We start from the raw sequence: 14839 nt of genomic DNA, 5'->3' as shown, positions 1-14839 counted from the left end.
TAAAAGAAAGTCAAACGGTTTTGGTTTTCCCCTTGCTATGTTTTTTGGGGTTTTTTTTTGTAAAGAGTCAGAGAAAGAGGGGAGAGCTGCGACTTGTCAGGAGCGGCAGAAGAAAAAACTAATCAACTAAGGGGAGGGGCTCCAGAGGCAGGGTCCCTGCACATGCTCAATAAGCTTTAAAACCTTACTGTACCTAGGGGAGAGCACCGACATTCAGGCTCAGTCGAAGGACTTAAACTTCAAGTGTACCTGTATTTCTTTCAAGTGTGCCTGCATTTCCCCTGCTTGTTTCAGATAGATAGTGAGGATCACTGGAGTGGGCAGACTTGATGGGCCTTGGCCCTTATCTGCCGTCTATTTCTATGTTTCTATGACTTCAACTACCCCGGGATAGACTGGAGTCTTGGAAGCTCGAAATGCGCTAGGGAGACAAAATTCCTGGAAGCCACACAAGATTGCTTCATGGAGCAGCTTGTTAGAGAACCGACGAGAGGAAATGCCACTCTGGATCTAATCCTAAATGGGTTAAGAGGACCTGCAAAGGACGTAGAAGTAGTGGGACATTGAGAAACAGCGATCATAATATGATCAAGTTCAAGGTTGAGGTAGGAGCATCAAAAGGCAAGAGATCCATAGCGACAACCTTTAACTTCAAGAAAGGAAACTACGAAGCAATTAGGGAATTGGTAAGGAAGAAACTTAGGAACACTTCCAACACGCCCATCTTTAAAAAGGGTTCAAGAGGTGATCCGGGAAACTACAGGCCGGTGAGCCTGACTTCGGTTCCGGGTAAAATGGCAGAAGCACTGATAAAAGAAAACATTGATCAACATTTTGAAAAACACGAACTTCTGATAGCCAGCCAGCATGGTTTCTGCAAGGGAAGATCGTGCCAAACAAACTTATTGCACTTCTTTGAAGGGATTAACAAACAGATGGACAAAGGAGACCCCATTGACATCATATATCTAGATTTCCAAAAAGCCTTTGACAAGGTGCCCCATGAACGTCTACTCCGGAAACTGAAGAACCATGGGGTGGAAGGAAACGTACATAGATGGATCAGAAACTGTTGGAGGGTAGAAAATAAAGGGTAGGAGTGAAGGGCCACTACTCCGACTGGAGGAGGGTCACGAGTGGTGTCCCGCAGGGCTCGGTGCTCGGGTCGCTGCTATTTAATATCTTCATAAATGATCTAGAAACAGGGACGAAGTGCGAGATAATAAAATTTGCGGATGACACTAAACTATTTAATGGAGCTCGGACTACGAATGCGAAGAATTGCAAAGGGACTTGAACAAACTAGAAGATTGGGCGACGAGATGGCAGATGAAGTTCAACGTTGAGAAATGTAAGGTATTACATATGGGGAGCAGAAACTCGAGGTACAACTATACAATGGGAGGGATATTATTGAATAAGAGTACCCAGGAAAGGGACTTGGGGGTATTGGTGGACATGACAATGAAGCCGACGGCACAGTGTTCAGTGGCCGCTAAGAGAGCGAATAGAATGCTTGGTATAATCAAAAAGGGTATTATAGCCAGAACGAAAGAGGTTATCCTGCCGTTGTATCGGGCAATGGTGCACCCGCATTTGGAGTACTGCGTCCAATATTGGTCGCCGTACCTTAAGAAGGATATGGCGTTAGTCGAGAGGGTTCAGAGGAGAGCGACACGTCTGATAAAAGGTATGGAAAACCTGTCATATGCTGAGAGATTGGAGAAGCTGGGTCTCTTTTCCCTGGAGAACAGGAGACTTAGAGGGGATATGGATAGAGACTTATAAGATCATGAAGGGCATAGAGAGAGTAGAGAGGGACAGATTCTTCAAACTTTCGAATAATAAAAGAACAAGAGGGCACTCGGAAAAGATGATAGGAGACAGATTCAGAACAAATACTAGGAAGTTCTTTTTTACCCAACGTGTGGTGGACACATGGAATGCGCTTCCAGAGGACGTAATTGGGCAGAGTACGGTACTGGGGTTCAAGAAAGGATTAGACAAATTCCTACTGGAAAAGGGGATAGAGGGGTATAGATAGAAGATTACTGCACAGGTCCTGGACCTATTGGGCCACCGCGTGAGCAGACTGCTGGGCACGATGGACCTCGGGTCTGACCCAGCAGAGGCATTTCTTATGTTCTTATTAAGTCTGCTTTTATACCTGTCTAATGGATTTTTAACTTTCAACAATGTCCCACATATGACCACATTGTAGGACAATGGAATCAATGTTTCCAGTATCCTATTAATTTGTCCCCATATTGATTTCCAAAACAACAAATGATCCAATGTCCCTATATCCAGATGACAATGCCAGCATCCATTAGACTTTGAACTATCCAACTTTTGCAAACGAATATATGGGGATAGACTTAACCTCAATATGCATACTCTGGAAGAAAGGCAGGAGAGAGAGGATATGATAGAAACATTTAAATATCTCCATGGCATTAATGTACAGGAGGTGATCCTTTTTCAAATGAAAGAAAACTCTGGAATGAGAGGGAATAGGTTGAAATTAAGAGGAGATAGGCTCAGGAGTAATCTAAGGAAACTTATTTATAGAAAGGGTGGTAAATGTATGGAATAATCTCCCGGTAGAGATATTGCAGACAAAGACTGTGTCTGAATTCAAGAAAGAGTGGTGGGTCAGGCACATGGGAGCTTAGGAAGAGAAGGAGACAGTGGATCCTGCAGATGGGCACCACCACCACAAAAGAAAATTGGCAGGAAGGATGTCCACTTCCTCCTGCCAATGCGACTCCCCCCATGGCAGCAATATGGGAAGACTCACTCCCGTACCAAACAAAAAAGGCTGGAGGGATGCCCATTCCCTCCTGTCACCGGAGGTCCCCCGCTGTCCCTCTGAAAAGCCCCCAATACCTTTTTTAGACACGTTGAAGCAGGACGGAAGCTCAGTCCGTCCCACTCATAGGCTAGCCACTCCAAAATGGCAGGCTTTTCCCTTCCTGGTGTATCACGGATACATGGGGAGGGGCCTATGTATCCCATGATACAAGCAGGAGGAGTCTAAGGCCCTGAATGGGGTAGTTCAGGGGATGGCGGGAGACCTCCAGTGGTAGTAGGGAGAGGGCATCCCTCTTGTCTTTCTTGGGGGGTGAAGGGGGAGGGGAAGTTTGAGGGGGTGCCCGGCGCAGGAGTGGGCCTTCCCATATCGCTGTATTATTATTGATCATGTGCAGTTGCACTGGCAGGAGAAAATGGGCATCCCTCCTGCCATTTTTGCTGGCGCAGGTTGGGGGGGGGGGCAGTTCGTGGTGCCTTCATTGGGGAGGGTTGTCATTGGTGGAGGGGGGTAAGCGATCCCTTTTTTTTTATGCATCAGGAAATCATGCTAAAGCATCAATCGCTCTACTAGTTTACATGGCATTTTTATATTAATTAGCTTATTTGCATGGTCAGATCGGGGAACGAGCGATCATGCAGAAAACCAGGCCATGAGCCGTTTTCTGCATCGGGTCAGCAAATGCAATCATCCTTAAAGCTGTTAAAATAGGTTTAGTGACGATCGCTGGCTTTAGTGCATCTGGGCCCAGGTTAGGTATCTAGAACTGCCTCCTGGGATCTGTGAAGGGTTGCTGAGCACGAGTACCATGCTTACCTTCTTCTTCATTCCATATGAGGTTTGAAATACAAAACATGGTGGCGAGCTGAAGTTTAAGGCTGGAATGACCCTAAATGCAGACAGAAACAGAATGGATTAATCTTGAGATAAACCTTTAAATGCTGAAGTAGTAACATTAAGGTTGCAGCAAATAAACTACTAGATCTTTGTTTTCAACAGAAGAACCCTTTTCTACTCAGGTTACAAGGAGTTCAGTATTACCTAAGCAAGACTTTCTCCTTCCACTATATCCTAGAAGATTTTGTAGTAACTTTCAGCCTTTGCTTCACCTTCTATACCTTATATTGAGTGTGAAAGAAATGTTACTTGCTATCAGTTAAGATGGTAGTGCTCTGTTGCAACTCTTCATTGGCCATGAGTATCAATTAAGTTGCACTTTTAAACCCATTCAAACCCCTCCCCTCGCTTACTATAATGGACTAGGACAGGGATAAGCAACTCCAGGCCTCGAGGGCCGGAATCCAGTCGGGTTTTCAGGATTTTCCCAATGAATATGCATTGAAAGCAGTGCATGCAAATAGATCTCATGCATATTCATTGGGGAAATCCTGAAAACCCGACTGGATTCTGGCCCTCGAGGACCGGAGTTGCCCACCCCTGGACTAGGATATCTTTGATCCTGTAGCAAAAATCATAAGATCAGAAGCACTTATTCAACATCTGTTTTCTCAATGTCCCTAATTTAGGTCAAATGTCAAGGGAGGAAATGGGAATGCTCTGGCTTTTCCTCTGACCTGTAGGAATATTAAGCCCCTGGATTAGAATATTGTTTAATTCTGAATAGAGTTCATTCCTGCCCAGAAAAAGATACATATGATGCCATGAAGTGAAGATGCAGTTGCTGGTGTTGGTTCTCCTTCAAAATCTCCCCCTGCTTCAAATGAAAAACATGCAGCTCATATACAAATATCAAAGACAGGGACATAATTGTATATGCATTTTAGTACAGGTTCATTAATTTTCTTGAATAATTTGCAACTGTTTTGCATTAGGTGGATGGTGCAAGAGTAATTGAGTTCAGAATAGCAAAAAGCATTGTTTTGGCATTGTCTCCTAACACCAATAATGTCAATCAAGATAACTAAAGAGTCTGTGTAGAACTGACACATTCTTTCAAATCACCTAAGCCTAGAAGTGTTGCTCTCATTTTCTAAATTAGCTATCCTCCATTATCTTATATGTTTATTTTATTAACCATTTTTTATTATATAAAAAAAAGTCTACTATGCTTTAAAGATGACCTTTGGTTTTATTTGGTTATGGGGCCTATAAAACTGAAGATTGCCATAAATTAAACTCAATTTTACAAATATGAAGAGAAGCTACAACAGGTGTTTAATCAGAACACAGTCCTTATAGTTCGCTCTCTCTCTGTATCGGTCATACTCCAAAAACTGCAATTTTCACTTTTTGGGACATTTACTGATTGATTTCATTTCCTGAGGGAATACCCTTAATATCCCACCCCAAAAAACACAACCTTACCTCACAACCGAAACAATTTTCTCATGACATACATAAAGAGGAAAGTTTTTACATTTCACAAGTATTGTATATAAAAGTGCTTAACCATGTAAAACAGCTTTCTAAACACTGAACAGCCCTGTGCCTAATGAAAGTAGGCATCATGTAACAGTGTAGTAACTTTTCTCTTGCTAGATGAAGTGCACATATGTTTCTCTGTTTGGAAAATTACTTTCAGCTAATGAGAAAGGAGGAATGCCCATGGGAGAAGGTCAGAAGAGTAAAACATATATATATAAATGCCTCTTTTCTAGTCACTTTTGATGGTTCCTTATGCTAATTAATATACAAAGCTATTTCAGACTACAGCCACTTTTCAAACTACCAGTTTTTATCCTAGATAATACAGTATAAAATCAACTGCTCTCCAAATTAACAGTAAGCACAGTTCAAAAAGTTTCTTGTCAGCTGCTCCTTGAATTAACTATATTTGGGTACCAGTGGGGTGGAGTGAGAAGGAGTTTGAAATCTACAAAGGTGCCTACAAAGTCTAAGGGCACTTTAATCTGCAGCCTTTGCACTAATTCTCAAACGGAAAGTAAGAACATAGGGAAAATGTACACACAGAGATTTGCAGCTGCTTTACTGCTGATACTGTTTTAATACTAAACTATGCCCTTCTACTAAAATCCATAGAAAATGCAGGTGACCCGTGAGGTTTATCTGATTGGCACAGAAAATAAAACCTGCCATAGGACTCAGTCTCTGGAACACCTGCCAGAGAAAACTGATTTGTATCCATCACCGATTACTTTAACTGAAAATATTTTCATTTGCTTACTAAAAATGTCCATCACAATTTTAAAGTTTATTTTTATTAATACCTTTACATATCTGATCACTTGGGTTGTACTCTTCAAAGAAACTGTACAGAACAAATTCTAAACTTACTGGCCTTGTTACAGCAGCAGTGGGATGTGAATGTGTAGACCAGGGAGGTCCAACCTGCGGCCCGAGCCCCGTGAAGTATTTTGTGCGGCCCCGGTTGAGGGCAATGAGGTGTTTTCCTCTGCTGCCCCCGGGTGTTTACCATCTTGCCGGCTCCCTCCTCTGTCTTGCTGCAGCATTTGCGTGTTTGTGCAGCCCCAGAAACATTTTTTTCGGCCAATGTGGCCCAGGGAAGCCAAAAGGTTGGACACCCCTAGTGTAGACTGAACAAGATGAACGCGATGGTACTAGGACGGGGGTCAGCAACCTGCGGCTCTTTTCCATCTTTGCTGCGGCTCCGGTAGTGTGTCACGCAGGCATGCACCTTACAAGTCCAGCGTCGCGGCGGAAAATAGCCATGCTGAGCAGTGAGCTCAGCACATACACAGCCGTGCCGCCGGACTAATCAGCAAGCAAGGCTTTCATCTGTGTAGTGCTGAGCTCACTGCTCAGCATGGCTATTTCCCGCCGCGACGCTGGACTTGTAAGGTGCCTGAAAAAGAAATCATCCTGGCCGGGGTCGGTGTCATGCTCCGGAGCTTCTACAGCCTTCCTATCTCCCTCTCCCTTCTACCTGCTTCCGGCCACATCCCCTGCTCCGCGGCTCTCTTCGGCAACTCAGCAGCAGCGATCGACACAAGCTTCTGACGTCGGGGCCTACCCTCTGCGAGTCCCGCTTGTTTCAACTTCCTTTTTCCACAAAGGCGGGACTCGTAGAGGGAAGGCCTCGATGTCGGCAGCTTGTCTTGATCACTGCTGCTGACGAGTTGCTGAAGAGAGCCGCGGAGCAGGGGGGTGTTGCCAGGTGCAGGTAGAAGGGAGAGGGCCAGATGCAGGACTCGTGGGTGAGGGAGCAGAAGAGAGAGAGAAAGAGAGAGGGGAGGGAAACAAAAGGAAATCTTTCATACTGGGCTGGGCCGGAGTGGAGGGAGGGTGGAAAGATTCTAGCTACAGGGTGCAGTAACAAAGGAAAAGGGGGGGAAAGCTGAAAATGGAGATAGTGACACAAAGAAGAGAAAGGGTAAGCAGGACCTACTGAATAAGGATAGAGATACAGAGGGGACATGAAGAGGAGGTGAAATAGAGACATAGAAGTAATGCTGAAAAAGTGTGGGGGGGGGAGATAAAGACATTGAAAGGGCAAATGGTGAACATGGCGTAAAGATAAGGACAGAGACAAATGAAGATTCTGAAAAAGTGGTGAGATAGGGATATAGGTGAGATGGACACAAAGAAGGGTGATGCTGGAAAATAGGTGGAATGGTAATTCTGACAGACACAGAAGGGAAATGCTGGATCAAGGAGAGATGGGGCTCAGGCTGGATGGAATGAGGAAAAATGCCTTGTTGGCACGGAACTTCCTCTCCTACGTCAGAATTGACGTCAGGGAGCGGAATGCTGGTCAGCGCAACACTTCTGCAGGGAAAGCTTGGGACGGCGATGGCTTGGGGGCTGTTCCCCGATTGCGGTGGCAGCAAACCGAGTGGCTTGGGGGAGGGCACGGAGACAGAAAGAAGGGGGAACAGGGAGACAGAAAGAAAAAGTTGGGGGAGAGAATGAGGTCTGGAGGAGAGGAAACATACAGGAGGCTGAAAGAAAGGAAGAAAGATTGGATGCACAGTAAGAAGAAGAAAGTGCAACCAGAGACTCATGAAATCACCAAATAGCAAAGGTAGGAAAAATGATTTTATTTTCAATTTAGTGATCCTGTATATAGCATTAAGATAAGAAACAATATATCCAGTGTTAGATTTGTTTTATAATGGTTTTGCGGCTCCAAGTTTTTTTTTCTTTTCGAAAACGGGTCCAAGTGGCTCTTTATGTCTTAAAGGTTGCAGACCCCTGTACTAGGAGAAACGCTGACTGCATGGGTAGAAGATTGGCTCAGTGGCAGACTTCAAAGGGTGATGGTAAACAGTACTCTCTCATAAACGTCACTCTCTCAGAAACGTCAAGAGTAACCAGTGGAGTACCGCAGGGCTCGGTCTTGGGACCGATGCTATTTAACATCTTTGTAAGAGATCTGGCTCAAGGACTTAGAGGCAAAATTACATTATTTGCCGACGACGCTAAACTGTGTAATGTTGTTGGCCGGGCAACAGAACCTAACTGCGCAACCGCAGCAAGACCTACTTTTACTAGAACAATGGACCAGTACTTGGCAACTAAATTTCAATGCCAAAAATGTAAAGTGATGCATCTTGGTAGCGGGAATCCTTGCACTACATACACATTAAATGGAGAAAAATTAACAAGAACTGAAGCAGAAAGGGACTTGGGAGTAATCATCTGTGAAGACATGAAGGCTGCAAATCAGGTGGAGAAAGCCTCAGCAAAGGTTAGACAAATGCTTGGCTGCATCAGAAGAAGCTTTATCAGCCGAAAGCCCGAAGTTATAATGCCGTTATACAGATCCATGGTGAGACTGCACCTGGAGAACTGCGTCCAGTTTTGGAGGCCACACTACCAAAAGGATGTGAAGAGAATTGAGTCGGTTCAGAGAACAGCCACAAGGATGATCTCAGGACTCAAAAATCTTCCATATGAAGATCGTCTGAGCAGGCTGCGCTTATACTCGCTCAAGGAGCGCAGAGAAAGGAGGAACACGATAGAAACCTTCAAATACATAACGGGCCGCATCGAGGAGGAGGAGGAAATCTTTACTCTTACGGGTCCCACGGTGACAAGAGGACATCCGCTAAAACTTAGGGGAAGAAGATTTCATGGGGACACCAGGAAATACTTCTTTACCGAGAGGGTGATTGATAGATGGAATGGGGTCTTCCACGTCAGGTAGTCGAGGACAGTAGCACGCTAGACTTCAAGAGGCGATGGGACAAGCAGATGGGGTCACTACAGAGGTATAATAGAGGATATTTCCCCGAGGTTGGGAGGGATCTTGATTGGGCAGACCTGTTGGGCCACTGGCTCTTTTCTGCCGTCATATTCTATGTTTCTAACTCCACAGCCTCAAAAATCCCAACAAATGCAGACCTTAGGCGAACTAAGATTATCACCATAACTTTACAGAACTTGACCTTAAGGGCTAGATTCACAAAACAAACCGATCATGTACCGATCGGTTTGCGACCCCTTTATGATCAAATTTTCCTCCGGCCCCATTCACTAACCTCTCCAGCGATCTGCTTCAACTCCATGCATGCAAATGAGGAGAAACGCATGCAAATTGGACGTGATTCATCAACCAAAAATTTAAAACCGACTGGGCTGGCCGATCAACCCAAGAAGCGACTGCTTGGAGACCAGTCGAAAACGTCTTTCCGACTCTCCAGCTCCACAGAAGCCCTGCTCTGCCCTGATATGTCTCCTGCCTGCTCTCCCCGAATGCCGTCCTGCTCGGCCCCGTGTCTCCTGCTTGCTCGCCCCGATCTTCCAGCCCTGCTCTCTGCCATGATCTGTAGGAAGAGGTTTACAGCACCAGGGGAATAAAAACGTGAAGCTCCTGTCCCTGCTCTGCTCTCTGTCCCGATCTTCCAGCCCTGCTTTCTGCCCCGAGCTCCTACTCTCTACCGCCTTCCCTACAGTGCGAGCCTGAGGGTTAAAGCAGGATTGCATGCCGCAGTGCAACCCTGCTTTAAACCCACGGGCTCGCACTGCAGGGAAGGTGGCAGAAAGCAGGAGAGTCTGGGCAGCAAGAGCAGGGCTTGGAAGGGGAGAGCAGGAGGGCGCATGCAGTAAAGTTAAAAAAAAAAAAAAAAAAGTTACAGCTGGCCGGTTTAGATGCATGCGAAGACCATCTATAGATGGTCTGTGCATGTGTTTGGATCGCAGACCTGCGATCCGTGCCAGCAGATGGGAGTGTTCATCCAATCGCCCCCATCTGCATATTGAAGTTTCCTGAATTCATCGGACCTGCCCGGATCGGGCCCGATCGGGCAGATTCGTGAATCTAGCCCTATGAGACCAGACTTGGCCCTAATCTAATCTAATTTCTATACTTGTATTCCACCTTCTCTCTATTAGGTACAAGGTGAATCACAAGAAAACAGAGACCAGCATAAGAGCTGGGGAAAAAAACAATAGTTAAAATAATTCTTACAAATTTCTAAATGAGTAATACTTTAGATTACTTAATTCCCATCTTGCTCACCAATTATTTCTCAAATGAAAGTTTGAAATGGTCAATGAACAGATATATGCGTATAATATTCAAATACTTTATACTGTCTAATCTAAATCAGACGATGCTGCATCAATACATTGCCTATTAAAGCCACCAACTAGCTAGTGATAAATCAACATTTCTTAGTGCCTCAAAATGTGAAGCAATTCTTAATTTAGTCTTCATTTGAATTGACTAATTCAATGCACTTTACAGCAGCTCACCACCTATATTACCTTGCAGACTTCAGTTGGCACCACTGGCAGCGGTCAAACTAATCCATAAAGTTGGCCATTATAATAAGAACATAAGAATTGCCACTGCTGGGTCAGACCTGTGGTCCATCATGCCCAGCAGTCCGCTCACGCGGTGGCCCTCTGGTCAAAGACCAGTGCCCTGAGACCAGCACTACCTGCAGACATTCCGGTTCAGCAGGAATTTGGCTAACTTTGTCTTGAATCTCTGGAGGGTGTTTTCCCCTATGACAGACTCCGGAAGAGCGTTCCAGTTTTCTACCACTCTCTGGGTGAAGAAGAACTTCCTTATGTTTGTATGGAATCTATCTGCTTTCAATTTTAGAGAGTGCCCTCTTGTTCTCCCTACCTTGGAGAGGGTGAACAACCTATCCTTCTCTACTAAGTCTATTCCCTTTAGTACCTTGATTATTTCAATCATGTCCCCTCTCAATTTCCTCTGAGCGAGGGAGAAGAGGCCCAGTTTCTCTAATCTTTCGCTGTACAGCAACTCCTCCAGCCCCTTATCCATCTTAGTCGCTCTTCTCTGGACCATGTGACTCCACTTGTAGCTCAGGAACACTGGCTACCAGTTCCAGTAAAAATTAAGTATACGATCCTAATGCTTTTTCACCAGTCTTTGTTCATATACAATCCAGCATATCTATTAAGGTTGTTACCGTATTACTCTCCTCCTCACTCTCTCAGATCGCCTCAAGCAGCATTACTACACCACTTCCCTCTCTCTTGCTTGCATTTGACTACATCTAGAGACATAGCTTTTTCCTATTTGGGACCTTTACTGTGGAACACACTAACTCTTGAACTTTGTACCTGGATTAGATAAAATTAGGTTAGATTAATTTTTATATCTTCTGTATGAGGATGTCACTCCTTAGGCCCTAGTTCTAATTTTTCTCTTTTCTTAGTCTTAACGTTTTGTTCAGATTTAAAAAATTTATTTGATATGCTTTTGCATCTTCAGCGCTATATTTAACAGACTGTAACAAATAAATATAAAATTGTAACCTAATATAAAGTAGTAAGCTATTCTAAACCTTATGTACCTGAAATGAGAGCAAGCTTTCCAAAAATTTGTTTTTATTGAATATGCTTGACAGGGGTACAGCATAAAAAGCTTAGATTTTTATAACAAGAAGATCTTTTGGATATGGAAACCTGCACTGAGACCTAGTAAAAGAAGATGAAATCTACTATTAAATTCAAAATAGTAGATTTTGCAACATAATCCTATGCCTAATGTAATGTAATGTAATGTAAAATGATGGCTGGATTATCTATGGGTATTAATCTGTAGCAAGGAAACAGCAACTGTCCTCCTTCAGCGTATAATGATGAAGCCTGAGAAAACATGTAGGAAGAACTAACTAAGGTGAAAGTTCAATACCCATATCATCTATGTGCCTTCTTGAATAAGCTAGGCATTCAAGAGCAGGTGAAAATGTCTGTGCCTCATACCACCTTTTCTAGCATTGTATAAAGACCCATGGGTGCCTACATAAGAATAGCCTTACTGGGTCAGACCAAAGGTCCATCAAGCCCAGTAGCCCATTCTCATGGTGGCCAATCCAGGACCCTAATACCTGGCCAAAACCCAAAGAGTAGCAATATTCCAAGCTACCAATCTAGAGCAAGCAGCAGCCTCCCCCCCCCCCCCCTGTCCCTCTCAATAACAGGCTATGGACTTTTCCTCCAGGAAATTGTCCAAAACTTTCTTAAAAGCAGCTATGCTATTCGTTCTTACCACAACCTCTGGCAATGAATCCCCTGATAGCGCCATACAGTTCATCCACTTTTCTTGCAATGGCTTTAATCGTTTTCAAAACAATTGTTCCGTTTGACCTTCAAACTAGGCTGTCACAGCTTCCTTTATGTCTTCATCACTTGAAAACTGCTGTCCATGGAGAGATTTCTTCATAACTCAGAACAGGGAATAATCCGAAGGAGCCAGGTCAAGATTGTAGGGTGGATGGTTCAGCTGCTGAAATCCACATTCTCAGATGGCAGCCTGTGATTGTTATGACATGTGTACCAGTGCATTGTTATGAAAAAGCAGCACGCTGCCTTGAGTTTTCTTCATCTTTTCTCCTTGATTGACTCCCACAAAGCGATCATTATGCTGGTGTAACTCTACCCAGTTATGGTTGTCTTGTGTGGCATGAATTCCAGAAGCAAAAGTTCTTCATCATCCCAGAAGACAGTTGCCATGACTTTGCCTGCAGATTTCTCTGTCTTGAATATTTTGGGGGTGGGGGATGACTTGAGTTTCCACTGCATTGACTCCATTTTGACTCGGGGTCTCTGTGATAGACCCAAGTCTCATCTTCAGACACCAAACAATGAAAAAAATTCACTTGGTCTTCATAGAACATCTCCAAGTTCCCCTGAAGCACTGGAGCCTTGTGGCCTTCGGACATGGCACCATTATTCTTGGAACCCTTCTTGTACTAACCTTGGACATGCCCAACTTTTCAGGAATTATTTTCCAGACTCTACCTTCCGAGACATCCATTTCTTCAGCTATTTGGGAAACCTTAATCATCTATCTTGACAAAATTGAATCCTCAACTTTCTTGCACATTTCTGTGGAAGTTGCTTCCATAGGCTGTCTAATGTGAGGGTCATCGTCATTGGACTCCCACTTAAACTGCTTGGTCCAAAAATTTACTTTGTAGGATGATGGGGCAGACTTACCATAAACTGCAGTCATGCGCTCATGGGTCTCCTTTGGCTTTTTCCCTTCTTTTGTGAGAAATTTTATCACTGAACAGTGCGCCAAATTTAGCAGTTTCTTACTTGATTCACATAAGGACTCTCCTGACATCTTGTCTCTTGGAATGCTAAAACTCGCACTAAGCCGCAACTAAGCATAAGTAACCTTGAGATATGTCATAACATGCACACTTATTTCAACACACTTGCTACTTTATTTTTCATACTCAGATAAATTATGTAACGCCCCTCCATATATACTTTCCTAATAAAGTTCTAACTGTAGAAAAAAACCTGAAGAAACTGACTACATGAACATGATATATGCAAACTTTGGCTTTGAGAACTTGTCCAAAGGTTGTAGGTAAAAAAATATTACTTAGAAATGACCCAATCGGGAGGAGACTAACTAAGATGGCGGCTGAACGCTATCGGGCTTTTTTACAATGCATGGTTAAAAGGAAATCTAAGAACCGGATATTCCCGTCGGAACCCGGGTTGCAAGCAAATTTATCTGGCCTGATGGACGCGTTCGTCAAGCAAGAGCCCAAAGGAGAACCGGCGGAGATGTCCTTGGAGGGAGGTGGAGGTGGGTCGGAAGGACCTCACACCTCATTCAAGGAGACCAGCTTATCGCCAGAAGAGCGCAGGAACCCGGCTCAGCCACCCCTTCGGCCCATATTGTTTCATACGGAGAGTGAGGGGAGTTTAGCAGCTGCCTCTGAGAGCTGTGAAGATGAGCAGGAGGAAGATCGAGCAATAAGGAAGGTTTCAGCAGTTTCTGTTCCAACATCGCTGTTACAGGAAACCTTGGATATGGTAGAAGAGGTACAGAAATCACCGCTGGGAAAATTACCTACAGGTACTGTGGAACTCAAAGATATGGAATTTAAATGTTCTTTGACCCCATTGCTTAAACCACCGGTCATTGATTTAAACTCAATTTGGGAAGCTATTTCCAATTTACAACTATCCCTGGGAACTCAAATGCAACTATTAACAACCAATTGTTCTGGGGTACTTTCTGAAACATTAAAACTACAGCAAAGAGTGGACAAATTAGAAAAAGAAGTGCTGGATCAAGAAAAAAAGTCAGAGGTTTTGGGAGCACAAAATCAGCTCCTAAGTAAGGAAAATGGGAATATTAGCTTTAAGATTGAAGTTTTGAAGAATATAACGAGAAAAAAGAATTTAAGATTAAATAATTTTCCTAAACTACCTACATTTATAGCAATAGACATGTTTAAACGATACCTTCTGGAGGTTCTGAAAGTCCCACAAAATTATTTTCCGCCTATCTCAAAAATCTACTATATTTCCTTGGGAAAGAAGAAGTCTCTGGAAGATCAGCGAGAACTATAATTAGATTTACTGGACTTGACAAATATACTTGAAACATTCAGAGTCAGAACAAATTAGTGTGGCAACACTCTTTGTTCAATTAGCGCTTGATTCAGATAGAGAGTGGTTACTAAAAATGTTTTTTTAATATAAAGATGTTACATTTCTAAATCAAAAAATTAGAATCTACCCAGATGTTTCTAGAATAACGCAAAAAAAGAGGAAACAATTTTTGCTTTTGGAGACCTCAGATCTTAAAATTGGGTGCAACTTTTGTATTAAGATTCCCATGCAAGTGTTTGGTTA

General features: G+C 43.6%; 1 protein-coding gene across 6 annotated transcripts in view; it reads right to left on the bottom strand.

The window, feature by feature from the left end:
- ARMC8 (armadillo repeat containing 8) overlaps nt 1-14839 on the bottom strand; it is a 274168-nt gene that overhangs the window by 23011 nt on the left and 236318 nt on the right. For all 6 annotated transcript variants that reach the window (XM_033944179.1, XM_033944180.1, XM_033944176.1 and 3 more), the window contains one exon: nt 3629-3701. In XM_033944179.1, coding sequence (XP_033800070.1) covers nt 3629-3701 — 73 coding nt within the window. The remainder of the gene's footprint in view (nt 1-3628; nt 3702-14839) is intronic.

Source organism: Geotrypetes seraphini, chromosome 5 (genome assembly GCF_902459505.1).
Source record: "Geotrypetes seraphini chromosome 5, aGeoSer1.1, whole genome shotgun sequence".
In the NCBI taxonomy this organism is placed as follows: domain Eukaryota; kingdom Metazoa; phylum Chordata; class Amphibia; order Gymnophiona; family Dermophiidae; genus Geotrypetes; species Geotrypetes seraphini.
Note: the sequence above shows the minus strand (reverse complement) of the source record. Positions and strands in the feature narration are given on the sequence as shown.